Below are 17,745 nucleotides of genomic sequence, written 5' to 3'. Positions count from 1 at the left end.
TCTTCCAATGTCTCCCCATGTTTATACCCTCTTCTGCCTTGATCTCTCTCCTGTTATTGCCATTTCTCCCTTTCACTTTGATAGGTTTCATTTCTACACATGTGCATCAAGTGGAGTCCTCATTACCCATTTAATCCTTAAACCCTCATTACACAGATTTGTCCCCTTGATTCACGAGAAGGCCCTTTTCTTCTTGCCACATCCAGTATTTCCCAAGACACAGCTTTCTGGCTCTCTTTGTGCATCAGGCATGTCGGACCCTCGACAGCGAAGGTCCAACATAGTCACGACACGGCCACTGTTCATCGGTTCTCAAGCAACTTTTACTTGTGGGGGTAAAAGGAAAGTGGGGAGAGGAGAAAAGAAGAGGAGGGGCTGCGGCGGCGGCCGCCGGCAGTGGCGGCTGCGCAGGCCCGCCCAGATCCCAATGTCCCTTTATGCTGATATCGTCCAATCAGATGAAAGGGCGCGTACAGTCTCAGGTCGAAAGTTCATCTGTTTCACCTGGTTCTTCCTAGTTGTTTATGCAGAGTCCATTCTGTTTCATCTGTTTCACCTGGTTGTTTTCGTAGGCCTTGTGGACAACTGATTGCTGCAAACTATGTAGATGAGGAGATTCTCACAGGTGGCCAGCCTGCGGTCCCCCACAAGGCAATGCTGACATACTCCACGCTGCAACGGTTTATCCACTCTATTTGGCCACATCTTTTTGTCTCTTCTGCTTCCTCTTCCTTGGCCCATCCCTTAAACATTGCAGCTGCATGGCAATCATGTTCCTCTCACACCAGGAAATCCATTGCTCTTGTCCACCAGGTTTCTTGCCATCAGTGTGTACATAGGTTCTGAGAAGTATGCTATGTGAATTGGTGGTTGTTTGAGGCGATAGGAACAGCATAAACAAAGACAGGAGGGATTCAAAGTAAGCTGTGAGCCCAGGAAACAGTATCGAGGAAAATGTCTTAGGAGGAAAGAGGCACACGAAGGCCATGGCATTCTGGGAGGGAAGGAGTTTGGACTTCCTTTTTCTGGCAGTTAGGAGCAACTACGCATCTGCACTCTACAACAAAACAACCTCAAAATCCTGTTGTTTCCCCATGAAGCATTTCTTTTACCCCTTTTATGTTTCTTTTTTTCCCTTAGAATGACATTTCAGCCTTTTTTTTTTTAATCTTTGCAGACTAAAACCTAACTTTCCATAGCAGTGACTTCCCTCTACATACATACATAAATATCAAACCACCTACAATAACTTTTCAAAGGGGTCCAGGGCAGTGTGAGGATGTTGATGTGGGCAAGGAAGCCCCCCCTTCCCGCCTGGATACAGAGACCACAGCCTCCCCTGCCTACGTGTCCTGCTCAGGTCTCTACAATTTTGTTGTGATACATTGGCAATATACGTCTTAAAACTCTAACTTCCAGAATGGGAAGGTCAAGAGCTTTAGATTTTTTTTTTTTTTAAATATCCTAGCTCTGCTCACAGAGCTGACCTTATAGCAGGTATACAATGGAGACTTGTTGTCCAAATAAAATAACAGTTGTGCTAATTGTGTCTGCTGGGCACACAGATGAATTTGCAAGGCAACATGGGAAAACGACTCCAAAACTCCAAAACTATGGGCTCTTCACAAAGAAAAGATGCAAATGTATAGAAAGCTAACACCAAGATAAACATGTTAATAGATAGGTGGGCCAAAAACCTGAAAGAATTTTCTTCATTGCACAAAACAATGAAGCAATGTTTTATTTTTCTTTATAATGCTGTTTTGTTTTATGTTTCCAAGGTTTCTGAGAGACAACTAGTATGTTAGGACCAAACTACCAAACTAGGACAAACCAGAAAGCAACATAGTTCAGTGAAAAAGCAAGGAACATAGAATAGGGCATATTTGGTTACCAAGCCCAGCTCTGCCACACATTAGGAAATCATTTATCTTCTCTGTGTCTACATTCTCTCATCTATTAGATGGGGGTCATCCCACTTAGCTCACTGCAGTAGGAAAACTGATTTCTTAAGAATGGACATAAAGACCCTGGCTCAGAATAAGCACAAAAATAACATCAGTTCTCTTGTTCAGTCAACCAGTAGTTAAGTACCTTCTATGTGCCAACCATGGCTGCAGGCACTGGAGATTATATCAGAGAATGAAAAAGTCAAAAGCATGGTTTTTTAATTAGTATTAATCATCTATAGCCCCTGTGAGAAGAGGACAGAAGCACCAAGCCCTCACTCTGAAAAATATACATCATGTCCACATACATTATGCACAATTGTAAGCAGATCAAGGATCCCATGGAATCCTTCAGGGTCCTCTTGTGATCTTACCTTAAGAACCCTGCCTTTAGACTACTGTCTTCCAAGAGTGACTGAGGGCACATATTGGATGCAGGACTCCATTTCTGATTTAGCAAGAACAAGTAGCCAGGGGAGGGAAGTAGAAACCTGGATGTTACCAATAATCCTAGGGGATCTCATCATATATGGAAACTCTGGCCAAGAAGACCTCAATCTCCCACAGACCTGGTTTTCCTAAGCTTATGACAATTATTATACAACTATAAACCAAACCCTTCTAGAGGTTGGCACATAATAGTCAATAAATAAATGTGAAATGAAAATATTCCACTTCTAGGCCACAGAAAGTAAGTGCTATTCTATATACAGTTCCTAGATGACTCTCTAAATCTCACAGTTTAACCAGACAGAAATATTTACTAAATGACTATAATGTAAAAATGCTAGGTTTTTAGAAAACAAAAGGCAAGAGCTGGGTACCACAAAGCATGGATGTGCATCTGATGCTGCCTTCCGAGGCGGAAGGGGGAGAAGGAAGATGGGGACTGATCAAGGCCAGAAGCCGAGTTTCCCATCCCCATCCCTATTCCTTGATCCTCCTCCTTCACCTAAAAACCTTTTTTCATCAAGGGAACAATGACAAAATTCAGATAAAAGAAAAGACAAAGTATATCTACTAAAGTCTGGTTAGTAATTTATTTTTCTTCATGTGATGCACAGGCATCCTCTCCAAATACAAAAATGAAACCCTCCACTGAAATGTTCACATTTTACAACCTCAAACATCTGTGTTAGAGCAACCACGTGCCTGAGAATTCTGTAGCCATGCTAAATTCCCATCTTCCATATCACAGTACCAGAGACCAGCAGGAAGTCCTGGGAAACCCAATGTGTTAGTATCCAAATTCATTCTCCTAAACCACATTTTACTTTTGGAAACAATTCCATCATCAGGTACTATGCCCAATTTGTAGCCAAATAAAACATGTCCTTTGCAGGTGAACAGTACTACTTCCATTGTATACAAGGACATGTGATGAATCACCCAATTCTGTATTCGAATCACACAGACTGCAGACATAAGCGGGGCCCCTGTGGTCCCTGACTTCCTCAAGGTTTAATCACACTAGAAACAGCTAACTCTTTCTTAGGCTTCTCTTTATGGAATCCAAGGCTCACCAACTCTAAGACCAATATATTTTTCCTACTCTGGCTAAATTCACCTTCTGTGGCCTCTTACAATGTTTCTTCCATTTCCCGTCTTTGAGTTATGGCCTAATTTTTCCCAAAAGCAAGGCTTATCCATTTTTTTTTTCCCACCAAAAATTAAAAAAAAGCCAACATAGAGAACTTTATGGCATATTCATTAGCTACTAACAATAAAATTAAATTTAAAAGTATTCTTTTTCATGCCAAAGCCAGTGAAATTCTAGGGTACATCCATGCTTGAAGTCTGGACTAACTTGGAATCAGGGATGTACATTTGCCATGAATATACTGCACGGGCTTGTATACTGCAGCCCAAGGAACTCATCTTTGGAAAGCTGTTCCTCCTAAACCATCCAACTACCTACAAAGTCCTATTGATCTAAGTCCCCTGTCCTTGTGAAGTTCTCATTAACAGCAGATGTTTTAATACAGAGGAAAAATATACTCCAAATAAAGGAGAATAATTGTGAGGCACAGCCACTCGGCAAACAAAAATACCTTTCATTTCACACTTGATTTTTTGTAACCCAATTTTAAGGGTTTTTTATATATATATATATATATTCTATGTGTAGTATTTCTTTAGTTATGTAGTATATATAGTATGTATATATGTCTGTCTCTCTGCCTCTCTCTCTCTCTTCTTGAATGGTTATCTGGATTAATTTGGTTAGATCTTAATTGGGCCATAGCTTTATGATTCCAGCAGTTTTCCAAAGTCACTTTCAAAGAACCCATGAAATTTTTCCTCTTTTGCAAGAACTGACATTTCTCTTTGCAATCAACTTACTTTGCATATATATTGTATGTTTAGGTAATGATCAATCAGAGGGACCAGCCTTGAAAATTACTGGTGTTAAGTGGCAGGTACATTTTTGGTGGGGGAAAAATGATCTAAATGATGAATCTTTAATGAATATACTCATTATAACTTTTACTCCCTTCTGTTTCCTAACTGCAGATAGCCCTAGAATGAATGCATCAAGTAATACATTTTAAATTAAGAAAGTTTTATATTTACCAATCACAATTCATCGGTTTTTATCCCAACTCTACATTCCTTTAGCGAGCACCTACTACTGTGTCAGACTCTACATTACCATTGAACTATGAAAATGCCTTGGATGCTTGCTTAGGTGTGACAGGGAGACAAAGAGAGCCAGACGACATGATCTCATCTAACATTTACTGTTTACTGAGCACCTACCAGACCGGATATTAAGAGCTTCCTTGAGACTAACTTAACCCTCCCAACATGCCTCCGAGGTTACTATTATTAAGATTTGCACTGGAAATACAGATGACAGCATCCTGGAGCTGTTCAGTGAATTATCTGGGAACACACTGCGGGTCCTGGGCACAGCTTGGGTTCAAACCTTGATTGGCCGCAAGACTTGAACATTCAAAACCAACACTGTGAGTATATATGTGACAGCCAGGCACAATGGGGGCTGGGCAAGCCTGAGTCCATTCTGTATCCAAGCCTGAAGGTCAGCTGAAGCTAAGGGCCATATCTCATAACCACACCTGATACACAGTACAAATCTATCAAGTCAAGTCAGACCACACATATCCCCAGCAGAGCACAGGGAGGGTCAGAGGAACGCAGCTTGCCAACAGGCTCCTCCTAGCCCCAGCAGAAGAGGCTGCTTAAGGCAATGAAGTAGGCCACCCTTATCACCCAACAGCTTCTGCCCTGTCCGGCTCTTCATTCAGAGAGGCAAGCTGTACAGGCAGCTCCTTGCACCCACACTTAGAAAAAAATCAGACTAAATATAGCCATTTGCTCTCATAAGCCAGCCCAAAGCAGGTGGCACAGCCACATTCCACTTTGGGAAATCAGGAAGGAATCATCTTGATTTACAAGAGTGCAAACAGCAGCTCCCTCACTTGCCCTTGTGGTTTCAAAAGGACCACATACAAGATCTGGCTGAGCTGTGGAGAGTGCTGAAGGTTTAGCCATGCAGATAATAGAGCCCATAGGAAAAGGGATAACCAGACCTGCCTTAGGAACCTCCTCATTCACCTTCCTGCCTATAAAAGTTCAAAAAGCCACAGCACCAGGACTTCCACTAGGAGGCACTCATCAACCACACTGTACTCCAACTCACGCCCTTTACCATTCCCACCCATCAAAATCATACTCAAAAGCTCACTAAAATGCTAGTCCTTCCGTTGGGCTGTCCCCAACTAGCTCGGAACTAAATGCTCCATTTGTTCTCAGACCTCCCACGTTATGCTGCTTGTACTTTATTTAGCACTTATATCACTCAGCCTAATCTACTTCTCTATCCCCTTCACCCAAGTGGAAGCTGGAGGTGGGGTGGGGGGCTGCAGAATGGGCCCAGTTCCCTTCCTCATTAGACTCTGCACCAAATTTAGTAGAGTTCCTTGAACATGGGTGATGCTCGCCTGCTTAGCATTGGAAAATGCAGTGAAAAAGAGCTGGAGTACTCCTTATTCCTCTTGATGAATTAAATGCACAAATTGGACACTCAGTATCAGGAGTTCAAGCATGGGCTGCAGATTCCCAGCTATGTCTCTCATAACATGTCACCACAGCGTCTCATCTGCTGTGACTCAGCACTACAGAACCCAGTTACACCAGCAAAGGTTCCACACCATCTCCCCTTCGCAGCACCAGCCCTTGTTTCTTCTAGTGTTGGAGAACAAGACAGATGAGAAAGAAAAGGAGGGATGAAAGGGATTGGGAAGGGATGGGCAGTGCAATGCAACAGTAGCATTGGATGGCAGCCCTGCCTGTCCTGGCTGAGAGAACCGTGAAAGAGATGGGTGTGGCAGAAACCTCTGCCACAGCAGCTCAGAAGTAGGAGGTGGAGTCTCCCTTCTGATTCACACAGTCACTGGACAGGAGTTTTCAATGACAGGATTCTAAACAGCACACCCGCGTCCTAATACAGAGTGATCAGCCAAAGCTGCTGGTGCAAGAAACGTCAGGCTAGAGAACAAAGTGAAAAATAATAATAAAAAAATAAGAAAAAGGCAAAATCAACTCTTGGTAATAAGTGACATGGAAGGTAACTGGGGAACAGATAGTTTTAAAATCACACCATGTTGCTGTAGAGATAAGTACCTCTAGAGAACTTGTCCATTGTCCCTTCGCTTGTCCATCTTACTCTCCAGAACACATTTGGGAGTTCTCCTTAAGTGTATATGGGAACAACTTCAGAAATCAAAAGCAGATATAGCCCGCCCATTAATTCTTTCACCTTACATTCACTGAAACTTCATGGAGAATCTACCACAGGCCATGCCCAAGACCTATTCCTTGCCCTCAGAAAGTGCCACCAAGTAGACAAGGTGCACATAAGTGACACTCCCAACAAGCAAAGGAAATTATAAAAGTGTGGGTGGGGTAGAATCAAGAGAATCATCCAAGGACAGGATCAAGTCCTCCCTTGATTCATATGCCCTTTGAGGAGAAATCCATCCAAACAACACCTCTAGTCTCTGCCTCTGCCCTGTTACGGGCCCTACTCAGGGAAAGAGAAGTGAACTCTGTTGTGCATATCTAGGAAAAGGAACAAAGTTCAAGGGCACAGCCCCTCACTCCCTTTCTTCGGATTCCCCCTGTTTGCTGCAGGAGCCCAAATTCTCTTTGCTGTCTGTTAGAGAGGGAAGCACTCTGTTAAGGGGTACACTCACTTCTGGGGTGCAATATTTGCAAACCTACTTTACCATCCAAATGCCAGCAAAAAATAAGCCCTATAGCCTTGTACTATAGATGATATTTTTAATGCTCCTTGGCAACTCCCTCGACTGTTACTTAGTTCTGAAGTCATGTAGAGAGTCGTCATTCACTGAGCTACCTGCTGCTAGTGTTTGATTCAATATCATTTGCTTTTCTTGCACAGCTATTTTGATTATTACCTAGTTTTACAAAATTTTGTTCTAGGAGAAGAGCTACACAGACCAAGAATTGAATGACTTATCAGAGGTCATCTGATAGCCACCTAAAAGGGAAAAAGTAGCTCTTCTAATGTGGATATGATTTAGAGCACACAGCTTGCCACTTGAAATCTTTGAGTTGCAATGGTTGTGCAGAACATTCTTTAAATTGTTTTTCATTTGAAAGTGGGAGGGGAGGGGAAGAATATGAATCTGCAATCTGTTGGTCACTCCCTAAATGCCTGTAACAGTCAGGGCTAGGCCAGGCTGAAGCCAGGAACTCTAGCCAGTCTTCCACATGGGTGGCAGGAACCCAAGTATTTGAGCCATCACCTTCTGTTCCCAGATGCATTAGCAGGAAGCTGGATCACAAGCACGGAGCAGCCTGGTCTTGAACCAGCATTTCTGCTAGACCTGGAATAGAAGGACTATGTGCAATGCTCATCTCCTCTACTTTTCTTTAAAGCACTGAGGAGAGAAACTGGGGAAAAGGAGTAGAAATACCCTTCTTTAACTCTGGGCCATCAGGCATTTATACTTTACTCATGAAAGAGTTAATTACTGTGGGCTTCCTAAGTGCCAGGCACTTCATTCTTCAAATACACAGATGACCACAACACTGTCTCTGACAATTCCAATTTTCTCTTTTCCTATATAATATTGTAACCCATTTCTGTTAGAAAACAATGAATTAATAAGCACAACCATCTACACAATCTGTTTTTAGAGAATGGATTATTCCAGAGTCCTTGCATACTAGCTCCTCTCTAGAGAAACTAGCTCTCCATTTAAATAAACAAAGGCAATGGGTGCTAATATAATGCAACCCAAATGCAAACCATAAGGTGGTACCCTGTTCCAGGCCTGGGAAGCATGGCACTGAGGTGCCCAGCTGCCCATAAATGCAAGAAATAGATTGCCATTAAATTTGGAGAAAAAATATAATCCAGGATAGTCATAAAACAATAAACAAAGGGCATCTCTTTGTAAACACAAGGGTTACAGATTCAGCCAAGTAAATGAGTGCCTGATTTGCAGTTAACATTTTACAAGTTCAAGTTTACTTTAGAAAAAGGCTACATATCATATAAACCTTCTAATTTGTTACTGCTCAGAAAGACCACCTGGCATGAAGGAGTGAAAGGTTAAAAATTCAAAACCCACACAGAACAGATATTTGACTGAATGGTTGACACTGGTTACAATGCCTGAATCCCTTATCAGGCACCTGGGTTTGATTTCCAGCTCTGCCTCTTGATTCCAGATTCCTGCTAACGCAGACAGTGGGAGGCAGTGGAAATGTTTCAAGTAGTTGGGTTCCCACCACCCACTTCGGGGACCTGGGTTAAGTTTCTGGCTCCTGGCTGCAGTCGGTTGTGAGAGAATTTGGATAGTGAGCCAGTGAATGGAATATCTGCCTCTGTCTTTGTCACCCTGTCTCTGACCCTCAAAAAAATGTGCCAATACACAACTGTTTTAAAGGAGTGGATTAGGATGGAGTGCACATAACATTTACTGGAGACCTGGGTTCTAGACACCCTTCTATCAGCTCTTTGTTTGCTTTTTTAATCCTCGATGTTCCCCAGAAGTGAATAGTAGTGAGCATATTTGGAAACTAAGGCTCAGATGTTAAATAACATGTATTATATTCCCTATTCTAGTTCCTTTGGAAAAAAATCCCTCATTCTCAGTCACTGTTTCCCAAAAAGCTTGGTAAACTGGTCTTTAGTTGGTCTTGGCCTGGGAGCTCCTATGAGATAGCCATGTCCTTCAAGACAGTTAGATTTTTGTCCTGAAGGCAAAAACCAATAACAACCCATTTGTAGTTCCCACACACTACATATGTGCCCTAGGAGGACAACATCACTCTCCACAGTAGATGGAAACTATTACTCTAAAATATCTTTTGAACATCAGGTGGAAGAGAAAAGCACTTTCTTCAAGGGTACCCCCACTTTCAAGTCTTCACAAATTCCCCTATTTTGTGGTATTGAGGCTTCTAAGAAATCTCTTTCCATTTTTGTGGTGCCTGTTACCAAAGCTCCATAAGCATATTTGCCAGGAAATCCCCAAGCATTTACTATGTATCTACTATGGGTCAGGTACTGTGCTGTCAGCTGCAAATACAAAGTCAAAGTCCTGACCCAAGGGGGTCCAAGTCTAATAAAGGACAGATTAGGTAGGATAAGCTTTCAGACATATGCAAGTGTGTGTGCGCTAGGGTAGCTCAGTGCAGGAGGCCCCTACAGACTGGCGTGGAAATGCTGGAAAGGCAGAGGGAAAGAAAAGCCTGGGATAGATTCCCAGAGGAAGCGAAGTTCCCCCAGAGCCATCCAAGACCAAGTGGGAGTAGCAAAGAAAGTCCCTATCTGAGCTAAGAAAATTGCCTTTGTGAAGACCAGACACAAGAATCCTACTTGCAGTAAATGTTTTAAATACTTCCTTCAATTATCATTGTGATTCAAACACAGGATCTCCAGTTAACTAAAAGGTACTTTACTCAAATAAGTCACTAGAAAATAAACTCTAAGTCATCCAAATGCATTTTTTTTCCAAAGCCTATTTTTGTAAGCTCTGGCTCACTGGTGTAATTACCCATAAGACAAGAAATATGATAATATTTTTACTTCTTGCAGTGAACAGAAAAATGTTCCCAAAAAACACTGTGGACAGGTAGGTATTTGGCACAGGAGATAAGACGCTGCTTGGGATGCCTGCATTACACAAAAAATGCCTGGGTTTAGGTCCAAGCTCCTCTTCTGATTCCAGCTTGCTGCTAATGCACACATTGGGAGGCAGCAAGTAGTAGAGCCCCTACCACCCATATGGGAAACCAGGATTGAATTCCTGGTTCCTGATTTAGGCCTGGTACAGCCTTAACAGTTGCTGGTATTTGGGAAGTGAACCTTTGGATAGGAGATTTTGCTCTCTTTCTTTTTGCCTTTCAAATAAGCACAAATAAAAGAGCACTGTGAACTGGTCACAAGTGGGTGTCCCTTAGCTGAGGACAGAGAGTGATCAGAATCGATCATCAGATGAATGAGGCAGAAGGGGTACCAGGATGTTAGTCGACCCCTAGTCTCAAGCTCCAGATGAACTTTACCTTGGTTTTTCTGTTTTGGGAGTGGCATCAGAAGTCTTCTTTTACTGTCAACTGTAACAGTGCAAAAAGCCAGATTCTCACTCTACGAGGACCTTTGCACAGAAAAGAAAACCTAGAACTGTTTTTGAGAGACAGGGTGGGCTTCATTTTTTTATTATCACGGCTGGGAAAGGTGGAAGAGGCCAGCTGGGAATCTCTGCACCTGAGATAGCCCAAAGGCAAGTTTTCTGACTTTATGGGAACCAAGTGTAGGCGTTGAACTGTTGATAAGTTAGGGTAAGGCAGCAATTATAAGGTAAGCAAGAATCAGATGAGCTCAACCTCGCTCTCATTCTCTCTCCTGGGACCAGGAGGGGCGGGAGAGCAAGCAGGCCCTTGTAATTCCTTCTCCTCTCCAGCCTACCAGGGCACACTTCCCCTTGGCAAGGAGCCTGACCAGCTAGCAAGCATGCTCTTTCTCCCCGTCGGTGCTCCTCCGACCTGAACTACATTCGGGAACTTTACTTCTGGAGGTGAACCTTGGCTGCACTTTGCTCCACGCCGCACTTCATCATTCAGACAAGTCAGGCAGCTTGGCCTACACCGTGACATCAAAAACACTTCAGGTCTGCACACAGTTCTTGTTCCAGAATCGACCCTCAACAAGAAAGCCTGTACGCTAGGCTAAGAGAACCTGAAAGGAAAAACTCATAAAGTGCTTTCAACCAGGAAGCTCAGAGGAGAGAGGACAGCAGAGACCACAAATCTAAACGCTCACAATTATTTGAGGCAAGCAGAGGGTGGTCTTCAAAGGCTCCGCCCTCCTTAAAGAGGTTGCAGATTCCACTCGGTTTCGGTAAACTTTGCTGACCCCGGGAGGCGCTGGGGACACCTCTACCCCAAGGTACTTCTGTTGCCCACTGAGGGCGGCCCTAGACCCAATCGCAGTCCGAGCCTCGCAGTGACGCACCTGGCCCGGGTCCGCTCCCCACGTGCAGGGGCAGGGCGAGCATCCCCGGCCCGGTGACCACCCAGCCTGCCCTGGTGGAAGGGGGCTGGGAGCCAAGGCATCTCGGGGCTGCAGCCTCAAGCCGGGCTCCTGTCGGCTCTCCCCCTATTTCCAGCACAACGTCTCGCATCAGGGACCCTGAAGTCCTGCGCACCTACAAGTCTCTTCAAAGCAACTGAAGAGAGCGCCCACAGGCCTCCGGCGGCTCAGGTGAGTGCCGGGAGGTGTAGCAGGAAGGGGCCCGCTCTCCGCCACCCCCTTTCCTCTCCTCCCCACGCTCGCCGAGCTGCAACGGGGATGTGTGGATCGGGGTGCGCGGGGTAAGAGGGAGCTTAAAATGCCCCAAGCGTCCCTTACCTTCCACAGCCATTCTCTCAGAGCTTCCCTAACGCATGCATAATTTTCTCGGCCGAGGTACTCCTCCTGCCCCGCGCTCCCCCCCGCCTCTCGCTTTCGCCTAAATATTCTGCGCTCATCTGCTCCAGGACCAACCTGCCGCGGTCACGCAAAGCGAGCAGCCGGCTCCCGGCTCGGCGCGGGGCGCCATGGGAAGTGTAGTTTCCGCGCTCCGAGGAGGCTCGGGAAGGAGCCCCGAGTCCCCCGCGGGACGCGGCCCCATCGTGGCAACGCGGGGCAACAGCGCCGGTTTGGGCTGGACCACACTGAGCCATCTCTCCTGGGGGGCCTTGTGAGGAGGCCCCGGGGACGCGGGAAGTGGCGGAGACTACATCTCCCAACATGCAGCGCGCCGGGTTTCGCTCAGCGCTTCCGAATACAGATCCGTGATTGAGACCTTCGCTGTCAGCTGGAAAGGGGTTAGGCACCTGGCCGCGGTGAGGAGAAAAGAGGGAGCGCCCTTGGAACGTCCACTTCCTGGCCGGTCCGGGGGCCTCAGTCACCTGCTACGCCCCCTGGCCCCTGGGCCGTCCTTTGAATGAGGAACTGAGAGCCCCTGGCCGCCTCTGGTTCTTCACCTGTGCCGGAGACCTGCCTCACAGGGTGCGGCGAAACTTGGTCCTCGGAGCCTGGGCTGTTTGGGGTTGGTGGGGAATCCCACCGGGTGATGCCCCTTCCTTCTCGTCTTGAGGGGCGGTTTCAGCAGCTAAATACATAGCAGAGGAGTCTGGGGGCGGGGGATGGGGTGGAGATGAACTAAAAAATCTCCAACAAGCAACATCACCAAAGGGTTATTCGAAGTGAACTCCAACCAGGATTCCACCGGGCGTCTTCAGCTGATGGAAGCCTGTCTGGTTTCCCAGTAGGAGGCTTTGGGCTTGCCTGGCCTGCAGGGCGGTTAGCGGCCTGTGGTAGGGCCTAATAACAGTCGCTAAAAATGAGTTATTTCAATTTTTGAGCCTATGCCCTTACTCCAGGTGCTTCGGGTGCTATAAACAGGGGGATCGCTTGCAGGGCAGTAGAATTCCCGAATTGCTAAATATTGATAAAATCAAGTTTCCAAATCTTCTCCCCCCTCAACCCCACCCGTCTGTATGCAGAAATACAAACACTGCTATAGTGAGCAGGAGTAAAAGTATGGCCTTAGAAAAGAATCAGGTTCGGGGCCGGAGCCGTGGCTCACTTGGTTAATCCTCCATCTGCGAGGGCCTGCATCCCATATGGACGCCGGGTTCTAGTCCCGGTTGCTCCTCTTCCAGTCCAGTTCTCTGCTGTGGCCCGGGAGGGCAGTGGAGGATGGCCCAAATGACTGGGCGCCTGCACCAGCATGGGAGACCAGGAAAATCACCTGGCTCCTGGGTTCAGATCGGCGCAGCGCCAGCTGCAGCGGCCATTTGGGGGATGAACCAACGGAGGGAGGACCTTTCTAACTCCACCTGTCTAATTAAAAAAAAAAAAATCAGGCTCAGGACTCAATCAAGACTTATAAAGAAATGCATGGTATCACATCCACCCAGCCCCAAGCTGTAGTATATCACCTCCACCCCATTTATAACTTAAAAAAAAAAAATTACACAGTAACTCTAAGGAAGTAAAAAGATCAGTTTCATCCCCCCAGTGATGACTATTTAGACTTTCTTTGTTTAGGTCATCAGAATATTTTTATAACAATTGTTTGAGTGTTTACATGCACTCCTATTTTTCTGGTCACTTGGTTCTTCCATTAGGCAATATGACTGTGTAGAGGTACTTCTAGAAGTGCCTGTGTGTAGCCATTAAGTGCTCTTGGTGATATTTTAGCTCTTGAGTTCAGGAAGTTGTGTACAAATCAAACCTAAGGATTCCCATCTAGGTAGAGAGAGAGAGAGAGAGAGAGAGAGAGAGAGAGAGAGAGATTGATTTACAGTGAGGCAAAATACATGAGAAGACTTTTCCAACCCAATATGCCAAGCATTCCAATATCTGGAGAGAACTAAAATCCAATTGCTTCCTTTCCCCTTGTGTATACAAAGTCATCAAAGTGTTAATTCTTTCCTTAAAATGAATCAGTGGAAAAGAAAGCCACACAGCAGGCAATATTAATTTGTCTCAACCTTGGCTGTGCACCAGCCTTTTACAAATACATACTCTTACATACTGCATTAGTCTCAAAAAAATCTGTATTTGTGGGGAGTTTGGTAGGGGCATTCAAGTTTTAAAAATCTGCAGAAGCTTGTAATCAGCAGTGGTGAAATTGTTGGTCTGTTTTCAAGCATTTAAGATCCGGGTGATATTAAAATGCAAAAGTCACTGAAATCCATTGTTCACCCAAAACCTTCATTCCAGCTCAAGCCTTTGATATGCTTCCTATTGATGTGGATTCCAGTTGACTTTCATTTTTAGTATAAATATAAATAAGACATGAAGGATATACTAGCCTGAACTACTAAAGCAGTTTCACTTGGGTTTCCCTGATAAAAAGATGAGCAGCAGAGGTTTTCAATTCTGGCTGATTATGAGAATCATCTGGGAGTCTTTGGAGGAAAAGAAATTGCAGTGCTCATCGTAGTGGAAAGAGAGAGGATGCCAACTCTTGGCAAGGTTGTGAGACAGTAAGAGCTCACATGTTGCTGGTTGTATACAGACTGATACAACCATTCTGGAAACCCATTTGACATTTTAACCTAAAATGAGGCCTATCTTGTGACCCAGAAATTCTACCTTTAAGTGTGTACCAAATAGATATGCATATACATACTGGGAAAAATGTGCATAGTAATGTTCATGGCTACATTGTTTTAATAGCTTCAAACTGGAAACAACCCAAATGTTTTTCACTAATAGATTTATTAGCATGGATTGTGATATAACCAAAGACTCCTATATAGGAGAGATAACAAACTGGCCAATGGGTTGAAATGACCCACCATTTATTTTATATGCTTACAAACTAAGTATTTCTTTTGCATTTTTAAATGGTTGGGGAAAAACCAAAAAAGCATGATATTTTGTGATGTGTGAAAATTACATAGAAGTATTTATATAATACCATCAATTCTGCCTTTTGTCCTGAAAAGCCTAAAGTATTTCCACATGAACCTTTGCAGGAACATTTGCTAAACCCTGCTGTGAAATAATGGGAATGAATTTCAACTGTATTTAATGACATGGATGAACTACATCTTATCAAGGAAGGTAAAGTATCCAAAGTGCTTGGTCCTATTAGGTGTTCTGATCTCCTTTGCCACGTCTTCAGATTCATCATTCACATCAGGTATATATCATAGTTTTTTCTCCTTGATTTAATGTACAGCATTCATTCAACAAAACAACTATTAGGCAGTCACCAAGGGTCCATTACTATTCTTGGGCTTGGGCTTTCAGAGGTAGCTTCTTGAGAATATCAGAGATGGTACCCGGATGAGTGAAAGGAAGAAAAAGGAAGGGGAGATGAGGAGGAATAAACAAATAAATTCACTGTTCAATAATACATTATAAAGGCTAGGACCAATGTAAAGATTACTTTTATGTGTCAATTTGATTGGGTCACAGGGTGTCCAAATATTTGGCCACTCTGTATATTTTGAGAGGATGTTTCTGGTTTAAATTAACACTGAATTGGTATACTAGAACTATTTAATTGCTCTACTTGTTCTCAGGTCTTCAGAGTCACACTGTAACTAAATTCAGATATGATGTGTTCTCCTGGGACTACATGCTGACTTACCTTGCAGATCTTGAGCTTTGCCAGCCGCCAACAAGTCATGAGCCAATTCCTTCGTTAGATAGATTTTATTTTTTAAGAAAAATTTTATTTAATAAATATAAATTTCAAAAGTACAACTTCTGGATTTTAAAGCATACCCAGGATCATGGATTCAGGTAGATCACCAGGGAAAGAAAAAAGAAAAGGATCAAAGAGGACGTTCCAGAGATCAGATGTTTGAGCCCGGTATTGGAAATGCACTGATCTTGGGCTGACAAAGGAAGGGGAAGCATTTACAGTGTGTGCAAGGGCTGGGAGGGGCAAGAGATCATGAGCGGGCAGAGGTCAAAGACAGGATGCACACCTACAGGTGCTGACAAATGTCCCCAGAGCACAAACGTCCCATGTTGCAGTGACAGAGTTTTGATCTCCCACTTAAAGGGGAATCAATAAAGGATAATAAATGGGTGACAGTATTCAAAGTTGCCCAGCTAAGGTCTTCAGTGGCAATGGCACAGAGGCTGACATTGCTGTCTTTTATAGATTTTTATAGTCTTTGTACATATTTATATATTTATAATTTTATATTCTTCATTTGTAGTAGAATGTAAAATTTTATCTAATAATTTATTATTAATAATAGCAATACCTATCTAGGGACTGCTTTCATGTACACAGTATTGAGCATTGCACACATTTCTTTTTTCATTCACAACAACTGCTGAGCTGAGTATCAGTAACTTTATTGTATACATAAGGAAACTCAAGCACAGAGGAGGTAATAATTTGTCCATGTGTATCCAGTAAAGCAGTGTCTGCGGATTTCTTTCTGGATATTCATTGTCCTTTTCCTTATTCACATGATTTTTATTTTATTTAAGATGATGATATTCTAGTTAAAATATTATAGCCTTATTTGCGTGACTAAGTTTTGGCTGAGTGGAACTAGTAAAAACTTTGGTTAAGACTTCTAAGAAAAAAAATTAAAGGATAAATGATAGCCAGAGTGGCTCATTTCTATACTCTTCACCTTCTACCAGTTGCCTGCCTTGAACACAGTGCAGTGTTAGTGGTTGGAGACCAAGTAGCCATGCTGAACTATTTGTTGACCTTTATGATTGGTGACATGTGCTAAAACCATAGCAAAAAGAGGAAAAAGCCAAGGTACTGATGCCAACCAACCAACCAACCAATCACATACTGGCTATCTGTAGAATTCTTTTATATAATGGAAATACAGTTGTATATTATTTAAATCATGTTTGTTCTCTGATATCACTAGCCAAGTACAGTTCCTAACTGTTATACTCAATTCTAGTAAGGGGCAAAGTCCAGGTCCAACCTATGCCCCCCAGAAACCAAATTCTATATGCATTATTTTCATTATTTATTATTTTTAAATGTTTATTTTGTTTATTTGAAAGGGAGAGAGAGAGAGAGAAGTATCAGCGCTCTGATATGGGATACTGACATCCTGGGTGGCAGCTTAACTAATGTGCTGCATCACAACACTGGCCCCTGTGTTCATTATTGTGCTATTATTTGTGGATTTTCTTTAATATATGAGCATTTTGAGCACTTTGTGACTGAGTCTTATATTTACTTCATCATTGTTTCATAACATTTGTTTATATAGTAAGTGCATATTATTTCTATTGGCACCACTAATCTTATCAGTAGCGTTATCATTGATTCCAAATATTGTAATATTGTATAGATTTGGAATAGATTACAAAATCTGTAGTAAGCACTCTCATATTACATTATTTTCTTTAACCCCTGTGGTATTATCAGATATCATCAGGATCAGTGAGGTAAAGTAATTTGCTCAGTGTTTCAAGAGGTGAAATAGTAGGAAGGAGATTCAGGTCCATCTGCATTCAGAACTTCATAGCAATACTTGAATTGGATTTCAATACTAATTACACAATCACAGAAGTGATTTCATGAGCATTTGTGCAAGTAGAAATTGTCAATGCTAATAAAATTAAAGGTTTTAAATATACTATTTCAGAAAGCATGATATCTACAAAGATTCAATAATTTAAAAAAATACATCAGGAGGTACAAGTAAGAAAAATCCTACCACCTTATTAAAGTGATTTTAAGAAAGTAGAAATATGAAATCACAAGTGCAGTTTTCATTGGATGCTATTAAGTAA

At 43.1% G+C, this 17,745-nt stretch overlaps 1 protein-coding gene across 2 annotated transcripts in view; it reads right to left on the bottom strand.

Annotated features, from left to right (window-relative positions):
• The window catches only part of SAMD12 (sterile alpha motif domain containing 12), a 503,731-nt gene extending 491,779 nt beyond the window's left edge, over positions 1-11,952 (bottom strand). For both annotated transcript variants that reach the window (XM_062188075.1, XM_062188076.1), the window contains exon 1: positions 11,860-11,952. In XM_062188075.1, coding sequence (XP_062044059.1) covers positions 11,860-11,872 — 13 coding nt within the window. In that variant the 5' untranslated portion in view covers positions 11,873-11,952. The remainder of the gene's footprint in view (positions 1-11,859) is intronic.
• Positions 11,953-17,745: the final 5,793 nt, after the last annotated feature.

Source organism: Lepus europaeus, chromosome 4 (assembly GCF_033115175.1).
Source record: "Lepus europaeus isolate LE1 chromosome 4, mLepTim1.pri, whole genome shotgun sequence".
Taxonomy (NCBI): Eukaryota; Metazoa; Chordata; class Mammalia; order Lagomorpha; family Leporidae; genus Lepus; species Lepus europaeus.
Note: the sequence above shows the minus strand (reverse complement) of the source record. Positions and strands in the feature narration are given on the sequence as shown.